This window comes from Cannabis sativa, chromosome 2 (assembly GCF_029168945.1).
Source record: "Cannabis sativa cultivar Pink pepper isolate KNU-18-1 chromosome 2, ASM2916894v1, whole genome shotgun sequence".
Taxonomy (NCBI): Eukaryota; Viridiplantae; Streptophyta; class Magnoliopsida; order Rosales; family Cannabaceae; genus Cannabis; species Cannabis sativa.
Window position 1 is genome coordinate 72498014 of NC_083602.1, and position 15971 is coordinate 72513984.

The 15971-nt window shown below is 34.0% G+C and overlaps 2 protein-coding genes across 5 annotated transcripts; both read right to left on the reverse strand.

Moving 5' to 3' along the window:
- Positions 1-3: 3 nt before the first annotated feature.
- Positions 4-6096, reverse strand: LOC115718578 (uncharacterized). 4 transcript variants are annotated; one of them, XM_030647387.2, is made up of 12 exons: positions 5940-6096; positions 5016-5341; positions 4781-4943; positions 3969-4309; positions 3748-3892; positions 3463-3534; positions 2418-2755; positions 2203-2329; positions 1579-1904; positions 1349-1499; positions 1039-1079; positions 4-719 (listed from the first exon to the last, which is right to left on the reverse strand). In XM_030647387.2, exons 2-12 carry the CDS (start codon positions 5331-5333, stop codon positions 183-185), a joined length of 2559 nt encoding a protein of 852 aa, XP_030503247.2. In that variant the 5' UTR covers positions 5334-5341; positions 5940-6096; the 3' UTR covers positions 4-182. The 4 variants fall into 4 exon arrangements, with proteins under 4 accessions (XP_030503247.2, XP_060966849.1, XP_030503248.2 ...); XM_061110866.1 differs by having other exon boundaries at positions 3445-3534; XM_030647388.2 differs by having other exon boundaries at positions 5016-5349; positions 5940-6088.
- A 3969-nt stretch (positions 6097-10065) lies between these two features.
- On the reverse strand, positions 10066-12469 carry LOC115718579 (signal peptidase complex subunit 3B). Its single transcript, XM_030647389.2, has 6 exons — positions 12093-12469; positions 11905-11952; positions 10916-10978; positions 10700-10753; positions 10443-10529; positions 10066-10348 (listed from the first exon to the last, which is right to left on the reverse strand). The coding sequence occupies exons 1-6, from the start codon at positions 12216-12218 to the stop codon at positions 10223-10225; spliced, it is 504 nt and encodes a 167-aa protein (XP_030503249.2). The 5' UTR covers positions 12219-12469; the 3' UTR covers positions 10066-10222.
- Between the last annotated feature and the right edge of the window lie 3502 nt (positions 12470-15971).

Sequence of the window (15971 nt, forward strand, 5' to 3'; positions counted from 1 at the left end):
TCGTTTTTGAGGGGATGAAAAATTAAAATGACCACGTTTTGTGTTTGACCTGATAATTTGACAGGCCCCAAAACAAGCACATGGTGTTTTTCTTTTTCATTTCATATACAAATTACAAACCCATCATCCACATTTGAGTCGGAAATGTGAATAACTTTGACATGTTACCAAATTAACATATGCTATCGGCAAAGTTTTCTTAACAACCACTTCTTTCGTGCTTTTACATCCATGGCAACAAACATTTTGGCCTTACTTTCATCTTCTAAAAGTTCACAAGCTTCCAAGAAGACCTCCTCATTCATATCTGGTACTGTTTCAAGTGCAGCTACAATATTTTCAATTGAGGAGTAGTAGTCCTTTTCTTCTTCTTCTTCACTACTTTGGAACCAGTTTGTCATACCTGTTTTATCATCAATTGTTTCTTTCTTCATTTCCACCTTGTTGATTCTTCTTTCTCTTTTTCTACCTTCTGTTTTTGACAAACTAGTAGATTTTCGCTTATTTCGCTGATCAGATATTTCGAATTCCTTCTCTGGCAATTGCAGGTCATGAAATGCATCATCATCATCATCCATCCTCATAGTTGGGAAATTGCTTTCCATTTCCCTTTCTGTACTCACATGTGATCTTCCGCTAGGGACACCATAACCGATAGCCGCCCATAACTCATTGGAGCTATTATAACCATCCCAGTACGAAACTGCATCAGGATACACCTGCCAAAAAATCATGATCCCGTGAATTCTACCAACATTATGAATTGTCAGAAAAGAAGATTCAGTAACACAAAACAGTAGCCAGCAACTTGACAATGGTTCTCCAATCTCGAATTACATTTTAAGTTTTACACACAATCACCAACTATATTATTACTACCCAGTTGCTGTAGTGAGAAAGATAAAATGTCCTCATGCCAAACCGTGGAATACTCATGACTGACTTTCAACTAAATATAGGCTGAGCTTGCTCACATAAGTCATATTCTCTATGCACATGCTGACAATAGAATACTGAATCCCTGGACTTGCCACTTACCATGGGAAAAGTATCAACTGGGGACTGTTGATCTTCTTCACCTGAAATTTATACAAGGGGAAAAAAAGGCAGCCTTAGAATTGATATAATGTTTTACAATAGTTAATAAAAACCTTATCCAATATACACATTACTGTCCATTGGCGATTATGTAAAAAAATTCTGAAAGGTCCTAGACATGACATATAAATAGTCATGCATCGACACAATGCTTAATGTTTACAATATCAATTTTCTATATGGGTAATATGGAAATTTCAGACATCCAGAGCAACATAAATTAAGGTAGAAAGAGAAGAAAGGTACACACCGATATTTTCTTCGAGGTCATCGTCCTCACTATGCATTGAGTGACTGGAATAGCTGTCCTTTTGCATTGTGTCTGCTTCTCCAAATATCAAGAATAAATCATTGAAATTTGGGAAGGTTCTATAACGGTATGATCTCAAGTCAGGGTACTCCTGCACGTGCTTCATATAAGCAGGCTACATATTTATGATGTGTGTTTTATATAGACTTGAAGATACCAAAAAAGAGTACCTCGACATAAGCATCCCAGAGATCATCATCAGCAACTATCATTTGTTGCATCTCATCCCAAACAAAACCATTCTGGTCAAGTAGACTTTTCATGTCAATAAAGCGTTTCCTCAAATTCAGAGAACGGTTTATTAAGACATCTCTGTCATACTGAGAACCGAATTCTGCACTGAACTTTGCAATTATATCAGCCCAGCCTAACTTACTAAATTTATGATTAAGCATGCTTCCATTGCGGACTTGCTCTAGCATTAAATCAATAAAATATCGATCCTTCGCTGGGGTCCAATCAGTTTTCCGGTGGTAGCTATTGTTCAGTTTGGCTCCTTCAGAATTCAGAAAGAGCTTTAATAAGATGAAAGAACAATGTCTTATTTATCATATTCAAATGTGTGTGTATATAAATTTATATGCATATATACACACACTCAAAAACACCTATAATATCATTAGACACAGAAAAAAGGGCTTAGACAACAATTCCATCCTATAAAATACTTAATCAGCAAACTCCATCATATGTCTGCATCAAGAGCAAAATTGACAAAGTTTATGGACTACAGAATATGTATTGTTAGTCAAAATGGAAAGCACCCATAAATTTGTCAGATGTAGCCTCATTACCAGTGCAACTAGCATATTGGTCTGCTTGGCTACATCGTCTGTTAGCTGTTGAATCTCCATATATTAAGCACAAATCATTGTAGTTAGGCTTGGATATGTCTCTGTATAATTTTGCTCCAGGGTGTTCCTACAGCAATTCTATGTTAGTCACCACACACAAAAACACAAGTTCATAAGATTTCGTTCATTTGAGAGTCAAAAAGAGAAGAGAACACCTCAATATAAGTATCCCAAACATGATCATAAGCTGTGACCATTTGTTGCATTTCATCCCACCAGAAACCCCTCTGTGCAAGAAGATCCTTCATATCTAGGTATTGTTTCTCCAAATTCTTAGATCGACTCCTCAAAACATCTTTATGATATTGCAATCCAAATCTTTCCTTGAACAATGCCACTATATCTATCCACAGTTGGTTGTCAATGGAGTGATTGATCTTGTTCAACTTATGAACTTGCTCCAGCATAATATCAAGGAGGCAACGGTCCATTGAAGGCGTCCAATCTATTCTTGAATGATCATCATTAATATCACTCTGAACTTCTTCCTCATCTAGTCATCATAAATAATGTAAGTACAAAATCAATTATTAATCAAGACAATACTAGAAACAAACACAAAACAACAGATTGACACTTCTATTTATTTATGACTATTTATAATAGTTAAGGTCTTAGATACTTATGTTTTCTTTTCTGTTTTGCATGAGTCTGCAGTTATTTTAGCCTGACTAGACCAATCAGCTATCTTAGCTTGGTTTAAGTGAACCTCTGGATCTGGAAATGAATACTTTAGAACTAACATGCAGAAAATGTAGAAAGAATAGTTGCTGTACAATATATTTCTTGAATTATTTGAGACTATGCCTATGAAAATAAAGAAGTATATTGAATAATTATATTCTAATTAATAAAAATAATTAGAAAATAAGTAGGTCATACCCAAGGAAACTTCGTATCAAAATGAAGAAGTGATTTCAAATTATGGTTCCATAGAATCAGAGAAAGTGCTGAGCAATGGGATGTTGTTAGTACAAGAAAATGAAAAAGAAAAAGTACAGGGCAATCAAACAAATAGAACTAAGTAATGAGAGACAAGGAGATGCTTATCATTTTCCTGACTCAAGCTTAATAAGCAAGCATTTCATTAATGTGATTAACCTAAATTTTATGATACTTATTATACTATCAGTAAAGTCCAAAACATTAAATTTTATTCATCATGGCTTAAGAAGAATATACTAATCATCAAGTCTGGACCTTCACTGTCAGGATCCTTTTCAGAGTACGCCAGGTGATCATCACCTGCACAATGCCCTTCCCCATCTTCACCTACATCAATTTCTCCTTGCTTCAGGATCATGAGCTTACATTCATAAAATATAAACATAAAGTGGCAAGTATTACTAATGTTACTAGTAAACATAAGTTAATATCTACAAGTACCACAAACTTATTCAACCTGTAGGACGTGGTAATCTAATATAGAATGGTAAGTTTCACAAAGTACAAACTAAAATGAGATAAAAACAACATAAGTCTTACCAGCATTGAATTGTACAATGTCACTGTCAATGTATTTCCCTTTCTGAATGTGAACTCCATTGCTAATTGCATTTCCATATATTAATCCCAAGTCTTGATAGTTTAGCAAGGGTTTCTTCCTATAGAAACGTGCATCTGGGTGTGCCTACATCAGGAATAAGTGTCAGATATATCGCAAATAATAAAAATAATAATAATAATAATAGGCAACAGTAATATACCCTAATGTAATTATCCCAATGAATAGCATCAGCTACAATCCTTTGTTGTTTTTCATCCCAATAGAATCCTTTTTCTTCAAGTATGCTCCTTACATCAGTATAATACTTGAACAATTTCTTATATCGATGTTTTAAGATTCTTTTGCCACACTGACAGCTGAATTTTGTATTGAACAAAATCAACACATTTTTCCATGCTTGTCTCCTAAAATCAATGTCGATCTTGTTGCCCTTGTTCAGTTGATCGAGCATAAGTTTCAAAAAATAATGATCCATGGCTGGTGTCCAATTAATCTTTGACCTCTCTTTAGTTGTAGGACCAAGGTTACTCACACCAATAGCTATGAGAAGATATTCAGTCATAAAGAAAAAGTGATCACAACATTTTATTAGCAATCAAATAGAAAGTAACCAAACCTATTCTTACGTGGCCCAATTAGTTTTGTGAAATATAAGCACACCAAAAACACAAATGCGAAAAAAAAAAAGGAAGAAGAAGAAAAAGAAGAATGTTCAGAAGAGTAAACATGTCTCATGGCATATATGAATTCAACTATTCAAGGCTATAATAGAGTTTTATTAAATATAAAACAGCAGCCAAAACAATTATGACAACCTAAAGATGAAAGAAGTTAATCAGCTCATGTTGACACAGAATAACCAGGCTTTCAATGATTATCCAACATAGAACTAAGCACTCTCACTAAGGAAAAACATCTCCCAAAATAATTATAAATTGCAAATTAAGAAAAATTATATCAATTGAAATGATAAGCATTCATGTAGGTTAATAACAAGATGTTGAGACGCACCGAAACCCACACCCATATTCATCGGTTGAATTTCATCATCAAATTCTATATCATGACTTGAAAGGCTGTATCTCCCATCTGCTGTTGTATGTGAATATATCAAGCACAAATCATTGAACTTTACCAAAGCTTTGTTCCTAAAAGATTGTGCATCCGGATGAGCCTGCATGCATTCCACATCAAATTACTTTAAGAATAGTGACAAAAGTTTAATCAAATTAAACAAGCAGAGCACCTTTATGTAGGCATCCCAAACATATTTTTCAGCAACCACCATTTGTCGACAATTGTCCCAAGAAAACTCGTTTTGATCAAGGAGATTCTTGACATTGTTAAATAGCTTCCACAAAATTGTGTAACGACTTTTTAACATATTTAAATCATAAGGAGATCCAAATTTGGCATTGAACATCATCAACATATCATTCCAAGCTTGTTTATTGAAAGTATGACCCATCCTATTTCCCCTGTGCACCTGATCCAACATCATATCAATAAAATAGTTCTCCATTGCTGGTGTCCAGTGTGTCCTTAAATGGTCTGGGCTTTCCATCTCTTTCCCTGACAATCTTTAATATCAGGATAATAGTAAGCAATAGACAAACCATAACTGGTAACTGTTAACTGTATAGAGGTGCACCTAACAAGTTAAGTATGTAATAGCAGACTATATAATCAAAGTGGTGACCTTAATTATTAATCAAAACAACCCACCACACCAAAAAACAAACAAGCAAAAAATTTCTACTGCGTCAGTTTGTAAGCAATAAATGCACTGTTTAAATTTGTTAACCCAATAGGAGAAAATAATAAAAAATAAAGCGAAACCACAGAAAAGCAACAAAGTAAACAAGAGAGCCTCTCTATGATTGTTTTTTATTATTATTATTATTGTTATTGTTTAATAAATGGAAATGAAAAGAATGCCATTTGCAGTTTTGAGCTCTAAGCTCTATTAAGACTAATGATTGTATAAAAGAGTAGTGTGAAGTTCATTCCAGACGTTACTCAAGTTCTCTTCAGTACCAGAATTTGACTATAAATAAATACAAGTTGAGAATATCATCAAATCTTGATAATTATATCCATGGGGAAACAGAAATGAATGAAGTTTTCATTCTTACGTAATGCTCAAAAGTGACTGACTAGAAGTTCGTACCTTTGATTGGTTGGGCAAAAGAAGAAGAGCACCCAAATGCCGAGTCTGGTTCTCAGTTCTTACGGGTCTCTTCGGAGTTCGAGCTTAATACCGTATGTTTGGTGCTTCGAATAACATATTACCTTCTACGAATAGGATAACCCCTTCCTCGGCTACAATAATTTTAGAGGAAATTAGATTCTATACTTTTTTTTTTAGAATAATTAGCTTTTTTAGTTCCTGTACTTATGACACTATACTATGATGCCTCTTAATTTATAAGTGTAGTTAAAAATACCCCTAAAATATATCAGTTGGAATAGTATAATCCTTCTATCTAATTTTGTTAAAATTGACTAAAGTTGACTGTTAAATTAATAATGTGGCATTATACATAGATAGTAGTTGAAAAATTATATACCATTAGGAAAATAAATTACAAGTCATAAAAATTACAATCACAGGAAAAAAAAATGAAAAATAACATCCCAAAAAATAGAATATCATTACCTTAATTTTCCAAAAATTTCATTTCTTTCTAGTGATATCCATCTCTTCAAATACTGTAGAATCCTAATTTTACACCTTTTTCTAATTTGAACTGCTAAAAAACGATTGGAATTATTTTAATAAAATTATTTTTATTAAATTTTTTTAAAAGGTTATGAAATCATTTTTTAATCATCTTTCATTGTCCGTTATTATGCCACCTCATAGTCAATTTTCCCTCTAAAAAGAGATGAAATTACTACTCTATCCTTTGTTATAATACCACATCATCAATACAAACAGTATTTTTAAACAAAATAAACAGAAGGACTAAATGTATGCATATAAAATTATACAAGGACTATTTATAACAAGCTGAATAGATTAAGGGGCATACTAGTATAGTATCATAAGTACAGGGGGTAAAAAAGATAATTATTCTTTTTTTTATATTGTCCTCTTTTATTTTTACCCTCTTTTTTAAAGTCTATTATTTTTACCTCTTTTTTTAAATATTGTACTAATTTTGCCCCTGTCACTTCAAGATACTCTCCACGTGACTCTCTTATGTTAGGGTATTTTGGGTACAATACATATAAAAAGAAGTGTGTTTCAAATAAATATAAAATTAGAAGTAAATTTGATGAATTGATTAATAAAAAGGATATTTTTCAACTTACCCCATAATTTCAGGAACTTAGGCCCAAACTTTATTATTCAGCTTTTCTTTGGGCCTGGGCAACCCAATTAGCTTCCGTTGTGTCCCACGTGCACACAAATATTTTTGAGAAAATTACATTGTATACCCACTTTGCTTTATTTGTTTTGATTCTTACCTCCATTTTCATTTTCTTTAAGATATACCTACTTTTATAGATGATGTTCCTATTATACCCCTTAAGTTAATATAAATTATATGCTAGACTTAAGTGGAAGGTGGAGGTATATTTGGCAACTCACTTACAACAGTGGGTATATTTCATTGAAATATAATATAAGGGTATTTTTTATTAATGGACACAAAAAAATGTATTTTTCAACTTATTGGGAAATTTACAAAAATACTTGAATTTGGATTAATTTTTTTACATAAATACTGTCACACGGAAATCTTTTCAAAAATACTGTATTTTTATAAAACACCAGTAAAACACAAAGCAGAACAACTCAAAACAACTAAAAAACACTAGTAGAACACCAGTAAAACTTAACACAGTATACTGCAGTATGAAACTTATAAAAAAACGTAGTAAAAAGGTAAAAAAATATCGCCTGACAATATTTTTGTAAAAAAATGACAAAAGTTAGTATACTATGTAAATTTCCCTATTTTTTTGGAAATGTAGATGATATATTAATTTTTGCTATTTTTTTACAAAAATATTGTCAGGCAGTATTTTTTATTTTTTTACTATGTTTTTTTTATAAGTTTCATATTGCAGTATACTATATTTTTTTTACTTTTTTACTGTATTCTACTGTTATTTTCAACTGGTATTTTATAAAAACGCAATATTTTTGAAAAAAAATTCGTGTAAGTAATTTTATAAAATTAACCCAAATTTCAGTATTTTTGTAAGTTTCCTTTTTTTTTTTTTTTTACCTTACAATACTACAATATTAGAGGAAATTACACTTACTATGGGATTTTAAAAGTTTTTATGATAAATATGGCACATATAAGTTTGAACAATTTATATGGTATTTTTTTGTTTTTAGGTTTTTTTATGATATTTGATATGCCATATATATGTAATTAGGTTTTCAAATCCCCTATATAATATTTTTATTTGTTTAGGAAGATTTATTTGTTATTGATGCCGGAAAAGTCACCGGAGTTTGCTGTCGGTGCCGAAAAAGTCACCGGAGTAGCGGTCGGTGCCGAAAAAGTCACCGGAGTTGCTGTCGGCGTCGGAAATTTCGTCAGAATTGGCATTGTCACCGAAAAAATCACCAAGAAACTGGTTTCTTCTTCAAAAGAAACCGGTTTCTTCCGGTTTCTTCTTTAAGAAACCGGTTTCTTTGGTGATTTTTCCGTTGACAATGCCAATTCTGACGACTTTTCTGACGCTAGCAGCTACTCCGGCGACTTTTTCGGCACCGACAACAAACTTCAGAAAAGTCATCAGAATTGGCATAGTCGCCGGAAAAATTACCAAGAAACTGGTTTCTAGTTTCTTGATGAAGAAACCAGTTTTTTGGTATTTTTCCAGTGATTTCTTTGACGACAATGGAAATTCTGACGACTTTTCTAGCGTTGGTAGCAACTCTGACGACTAATACACCGACAGCTACTCCTGTGACTTTTTCAGTACCGACAGTAAACTTTGGGAAAGAAATTTGTTGGAATTGGCATTTTCGCCGGAAAAATTACTGGAAAAATCACCAAGAAACTGGTTTTTTTCTTCATCAAGAAACCAATTTCTTAATAAAGAAATCAGTTTCTTGGTAATTTTTTTTGTATTTTTTTCTCTATTTGGTTGATTGATGAAACTAGTTTCAATTATTTTCAGTGTATATCATTTTTATTTTGTTTTCATAATCTTTATTATTGTTGTGTAACAAAATTAGTTCCTTGATGAAGAAACCACTTTTTTGGTGAAGAAACTGATTTCTTGATGAAAAAACCACTTTCTTGGTGATTTTTCTAGTGATTTTGCTGGCGACAATACCAATTTTGACGACTTTTTTAACGCCAGCAATAACTCCGGCGATTTTTCTGACACCGGCAACTACTTAGGCGACTTTTCCGGCAGTGACATCAAACTCTAGAATAGTCGTTGGACTTGGCATTGTCACCGGTAAAATTACCGGAAAAATCACTAAGAAATCGGTTTCTTCTTCATCAAGAAACCAGTTTCTTGGTGATTTTTCCAGGGACAATGCTAATTCTGACGACTTTTTCGGCGCCGGCAGCAACTTCGGTGACTTTTTCGGTACGACGGCTACTCCGACGACTTTTCCGGTGCCGACAGTAAACTCCGGTGACTTTTCCGGCACGAGTAACAACTTCGGCGATCACTATAATTTTATTTGTTTTATTTTGTTAAAAAAAATAATTATGAAAGGAATTTTAATATTTTTTACGGTAATTTAATTAAGTTTTTATTTTTTATGAATTTTAAATTTAGATTTTTTTTTTAATGTTTAATATGGTTTTTTTTAAAAAAAAAAAACCATATTTTTAGTTTGATTGGTTAGATAATGCCATATTTATGTAATTGGCTGAAATATATTGATACGTCAGTAGGTGTAGTTTTTTCTTAGTAATATGCATCAAAATACTACACCAAAACTAGTAATTTTTTTTCCCATCAAAAAGAAAATAGTATTTTTCGTAAGTCCCATTCACTAAAAAATATTTTCTTATATTGACATATATAATATTTTGTATATTATGTTTGAGTAGTATGCTGAGAGAGGAAAGTAAAATGGCAGTTTGTATGTGCGCGTGTGATTTAATTGAGTAACGTTTGACCCATCTCTAAAATATGACTCAACTAAGCTCGAGACATGACTCTAAACAAAGTTTGGGTGCAAAATAATAACATTTAATCAAATTTAATGATTAATAGTTAGTTATTATTAGTACTATGTTCCTGTGAAATGCAAAAGTACTCAGCAGAGGATTCATTATCATGAATAGGCAACCCAATAATTAAAAAAAAAAATCCAGAGACTTTAATTTCCTTTATCAAAGATGAATCCTTTCTTGCTTCTAGTTCTCTTCTCTAGTTTAAAAATGATCATCTATATCCTCGTCTTCTGAAAAAAAAACACTAAGAGTTACAGGAACAAGATACACAAAGTCAATTTCATCTAAATTCCGCCGGCAAGCGATATCCGGACATAACTATCTTGTCCGCGAACATCTTCCCGGTCTTGGGCATAACATGCCAGTGCAATGTTAAGTTGAAATCTCTACCCCGGAGGTTGCTTCCCTACACAATGATATTAAAAAACTTTCAAACTTCGATGCTGTCAGGAATATACAAAAAGCTAATAGGCATCGTTTGGGGGAGGTAAGACACACACCTGATCGACGAAACGGTACTTGTTTGATGTGTGAATCCAAAATCTTGCGTTATCCTTTGCAGGTATGATACCATCCCAAAGAGAGATCTGTAAGAGTGAATTCAAGAATGAAGAAACTTTTCACGAAAATATCATGTTATTAAGTAGATTTACCACTGCTACTAAGAATGTGCACAGCATAGAAGCAAACAATCTCCAAAAGCCAAACACATCAAAGGGATTTAAATATTCATGGACCCAGAAGCTTAAAACCATACCTGATTCAAAGAGTTCTTTGGGGTTTCATACTCAGCAGCTAAGAAGACGAAAACCTGTCACAAATTACATCAGTTCAGAATAGAATTATACTTTAAGACCGGGATCTTAGTGTTTATCTCAGTATATCTCAACAAACCCTTAACCAAAAAGCACATTCTCACAGATTGATAAAGGAGAAGACATAAATATCTAAATCCAAAAGATTTCTCACAAACCTGCTTTGTGTTCCATGTAAACAATGACTGTAAGTCAGCAGATATATTCAAAGTCATGCTAACCTGCATATGATCAAGAAATTTTAATAAATTTTATACTACAAACATAGATCATGACTCTTATGGACAACTAACAAAACTGGTATAGAAATGGAACATGAAATGAGCTTATTATTTCTCATAAAACAGATATTTTATAAGTTGCAAAGAAAATTTAAATACACAACTCAGGAAAAAGAGTACAGTTTATAAGCTACTAGATTAGACAAATCCCTACCCAATACTTCTCAAACAAGTATCCAAGACTACAAATTTGACCACCAGTAACTCCCAACTTTTAACTGTTTTCTCTTAAGCTACTTACAAAATTAGCTAATACATGAAATGGGGCGATCAAGTTAACAATTTTTCAAGTCAAATGCTAAAAAAGGTACGGTAAAGAATGTCTACAAGCAAGCAAATTCTACATTGTCCTCAATAGCTTCCAATGTTTTTATATCTTCTCATACAACCTATCCCCTAACCAAAGAAAAACAAGTGTTTATAGGAATGTGACCAATAATGATGTATTTCTTCAATATATTATTGGATTATATAATTTGATCCGAAAGCATAATTCAGAACAAGTACGTCAAAGCACCGCAAAAGAGAAGGCACATAACGAGGTATACAAAATTTTAGTATTATGAATAAACTTAACCATCAAACCCTAATTTAAGAACATTAAGCTAATATATACATAGAAATTGGTAAAAGAACACACAAGGTTTTGCTAAATAATAAACGAAGACTCAAACTTTATTGTGATTCTCCAAAAAGAAACACAAGCAACAAAAGTAAAACGCCTAAATCCCACAAATAAAAAGTCATCGTCAAACTCGTCGACATACAAATCGAGCAATTTACGGACAAAATTAGAGATAGATAAAATCCAAATCAAGTTTCCATTAAAACGCGAAGGAATAAAAGAAAAAAAAAACAACATTTACCTCGTCGTTCCCACTGGATTGCTTCTGAAACCAATTAATATTCAAAACCTGAAAGAAACCAACCCAAAATTAAGAAATTTCAATCATGAAATCCAAAAGGGAATCGTTCAAAATTCGAAATTGAATTATAGACTCCTGACACCAAGATCTATCATTATTATGATGAAGGAAATGAGGAAAAGAGGAACCTGGACTTGGGCAGTGGGCGTAGGGTGGTTGAGATTGTCGGAGAAGGATGCTATAACGCACATTAGCGCAAGAATGGTAAGAGCGAAGGTGAGCAAAGCATTGGCTCTGTACCCAAACGAATGCATTTTTTTCTTCCGTCTCGTCTGGGTTTCGATCTTTCTCGTTATTCTTCGCAGGTTTTGCTCTTCACTGACATGAGAGAGAGAGAGAGAGAGAGAGAGAGAGAGAGAGGTGAAAATGTTTTTCCCTTTTCGTTTTATTTATTTATTTCGTAAGTTAAATTGTTGAAACATGGATCTATACTGTCTTCTCACTGGACAGAACACGTATACAGGACCCACCATTTTTCGTTCTACCATCCCTAAATTAACTTTAACACTGAGAATTAAACACAACTCAAAGCGTTTATATTGTTTGTGATAAAATTAATCACGTGATTTAAATTATAGCATTCTTATTAGTATTAATAGTGTTTATTATATAGATCAAAAATTTAAAGAAATGTTCAGAGTAACAAAAGAGAAATACTTTTATTTCTTGAGATGACGTGTTACAATAATTTTTCAATCCCTTCTCACATTTGAGAAAAAGGTATTTATAGGCTTTAATGGCCTGGAGTACACTAGTAGTCCCAGAGGACATGGTGACATCCATGGTTTGAAAGTTGCAAGCAGTGGTATTGCACCTTGTACTCTTAGTTTGGTGTTAGATGGTATTAGATTAGAGGTTATGTTAGTTATTAGTTATAGGAAGTTAATTATTATTGTTGGTAGCTAGTCTTAACCGTCTTTACCACTCTATATGTATATCGTATCATTGCCTTTGTACACTTTTCTCACCAATCAATAGAATAAATTCAGTTTTTAATTCAATTCTCCTAATATGGTATCAGATGAAACAACGTGAAGTTCTAAGAACTCCATTACAGCTTCAAGAACTCATCAATGGCAAGAACACGAGCTACTGCTACCACCACTGTCCCTCCTCTGCCAGTGGTAGATGCCAATCTAGCTCCACCATCATCACTACCATCTGAAGAAACTCAAATTCGAACTGATGATCCAGTTCCAAATTCTCGATCACATCTGATCGATTCAATTCAAAATCCTCGATCAACTCCGATCGATCTCCGATCGATCCCCTTCATAATCCTCGATCAACTCCGATCGATACTATCCATAATTCTTGAGCTACTCCAATCGATCGCCCTGCCTACGAAGATGTTCTTTCACCCTACTATCTCAGCAATGCTAATCACCCAGGGTTAGTCTTGGCCACACTTGTTCTAACAGATCGCAACTTCTAGCCATGGACACGCGATTTCAAACTCTCCATTGGCGCCAGAAACAAGACTCCATTTCTTGATGCCTCTCTCCCTCAACCTCCACCAATAGATTCATTATTCAGCTCCTGGATTCATTGCAATTAGATGGTGATGTCATGGATTCTCCACTCTGTCTCCCCTGAAATTAAAAGCAACATTATGTACTTGGACACTGTTGTAGAGATGTGGACTGTCCTCAACAATCGCTTCAACCAAGGTAATGGTCCTCGAATCTTTGAACTAAATGAATCACTTACCTGTCTTCATCAAGGTGATGACTCAGTTAGTGCTTATTTCACTAAACTCACGACTATGTGGGATGAGATCCATCAACTAAGGCCAAGAATCCCCTGCACTTGTGCTGCTGCTGCACAAAATCAAGACAAATTAATCATGATCAAATCTTGTAGTTCCTCAAAGGACTGAATGACTCTTACCTACTCATTGATCCTTATCTATCTCTAAACAAGGTATTTTCCATGGTAATTCACCAAGAAAGGCAAAGGACATTGGGAAATTGCCATGTTCCACCAATTGTTGCTGCTGCAGCAACTACTCTTGTTGCATCCACTGAACCAGCATCCAATCAAGCATCCAAAAATAAAAGACCTCGTCCACACTGTACTCGTTGCCAAAAGCAGGACATTACAAGGACAAATGTTACTTTCTACATGGATTTCCTCCTGGATATGGCAAGCCTAGGTCTACTGATTCCACAAATCAAAGTCGAAAACCAGATCCTGGTTCAACTTCTCGACCTCAGACTCTCCAAGTCTCACTCCCTACAAGTGATTCACAATTGACACCAGCTCAATTCGAGCAACTCATTTCCATGTTGAGTCAACAACTGCAGCCCTCCACTGATGCTTCAACATCAGAGAACCCTGCAATTAACAATCTGACTGGTAAAATCAATCCTCTCTCACCTAGTTCTTGGATATTAGACAGTGGTGCTACTCACCATGTTTGTTGTCATATACAATGTTTTTCTTACTTTACTAAAATTGTCCACAACAAGCATGTTACCTTGCCTAATGGCACATCTGTCAAAATAGAAAACATTGGTAGTGTGGTCATTAATCCTCACATCACACTACATAATGTCCTATTTGTTCCTTCATTTAAATTCAACCTTCTTTCTGTTAGGGCTCTATTGCATGATACCCTTAACACATTATCTTTTACCTCTAATATCTGCTATATACATGGCCCTTCAATGACATCGAAGATTGGGACAGCTAGGAAACATGGATAACTCTATTACATTCAGCAAGATTTCTTTAAACTACATCTAACTGTACTTTTCTTTCTTGTAATGTACAATCTCAAAACCAATGGCACACACGCCTTGGTCGCCCCTCTGTACTCATTACAAATAAAATAAATAAACAGTTACATTCTAATAAGAATCTTGCCACTGTCCATAATTGCCATACTTGTCATTTATCCAAGCAAAAAAAGTTACCATTCATTTCTCATAACAATTTTGCTTCTGTAATATTTGATCTAATTCACCTCGATAGGGGACCTTATCTCTTACCTTCCATTGAAGGATGCAAATATTTTTTTACCATTGTTGATGATCATTCAAGATACACATGAGCATATCTAATAAGGGCCAAATCTGATGCCCCACACATAATTCAAAATTTTTTCACATATGTAAAATTTCATTACAAAACAGACATAAAAGCTGTTAGAACTGATAATGCAAAGGAACTCACACTTACCAATTTTTATGCAAGCAAGGGAGTCCTTAATCATCACTCTTGTGTTGGCAAACCTCAATAGAATGGTGTTGTGGAAAGAAAACATCACCACATTTTGACTGTTGCTCGAGCTTTAGCATTCCAATCAAATTTACCCCTTTCTTACTGGGGTTACATGATCAAAACAATCACTTATCTCATCAATAGAACACCCTATGTTCTATTGCATGACAAGACATCATTTGAGCTTCTCCACAATAAAGCTCCTAATTACCATCACTTAAGAAACTTTGGTTGTCTAGCTTATGCTTCTCATATTAACCATCCAACTAAATTTTCTCCTAGAGCTCGAGCTTGCATTTTCTTAGGATACCCCGATAACATGAAGGCTTACACACTCCTTGATATTCAAACAAACTACATATTTCCCTCAAGGGATGTAATCTTCTATGAGTCCATTTATCCTCTCCTCAAATTTTCTAACACCAACACCAGTCAAATTGACAACTTTTTTCCCCACATTCCACTCAGCATCCACATTCAGATGCCACATACAATTCATCAACTTCTACTGCACCATTAAACACAACTACAACAAATCTCAATCCTGCTGCACCACACTCAAACACCCCTATTGCAACACACTCACCCGTATTTACTGAACAATCAACATCAACACCCATCCAATTAAACCTGCATTCTTGTAGGATTACATCTGTCAAATTCACCAACAAACCTTTAGTATATCCTATCCTATTACCAACTACATATCCTATCACAGGCTCTCTCCAACATTTTGAGCAGCCATTCTTCTTGCTCATCTAATTGAACCTCGATCCTATGCC

Bases quoted from the DNA above. Each gene is read 5' to 3' on its own strand.
- LOC115718578 (XM_061110866.1), bottom strand. From the start codon at position 5,333: ATGGAAAGCCCAGACCATTTAAGGACACACTGGACACCAGCAATGGAG. The intron at 1,080-1,348 runs GTGTGTACCTTT...TATAAATTTCAG, and splicing joins TGACCTCGAAGAAAATATCG to GTGAAGAAGATCAACAGTCC. The intron at 720-1,038 runs GTAAGTGGCAAG...ATTTTTTGGCAG, and splicing joins CAGTTGATACTTTTCCCATG to GTGTATCCTGATGCAGTTTC.
- LOC115718579 (XM_030647389.2), bottom strand. From the start codon at position 12,218: ATGCATTCGTTTGGGTACAGAGCCAATGCTTTGCTCACCTTCGCTCTT. The intron at 10,979-11,904 runs GTAAATGTTGTT...GATCATATGCAG, and splicing joins AATCCAGTGGGAACGACGAG to GTTAGCATGACTTTGAATAT. The intron at 10,754-10,915 runs GTTTGTGAGAAA...AATTTGTGACAG, and splicing joins TTACATGGAACACAAAGCAG to GTTTTCGTCTTCTTAGCTGC.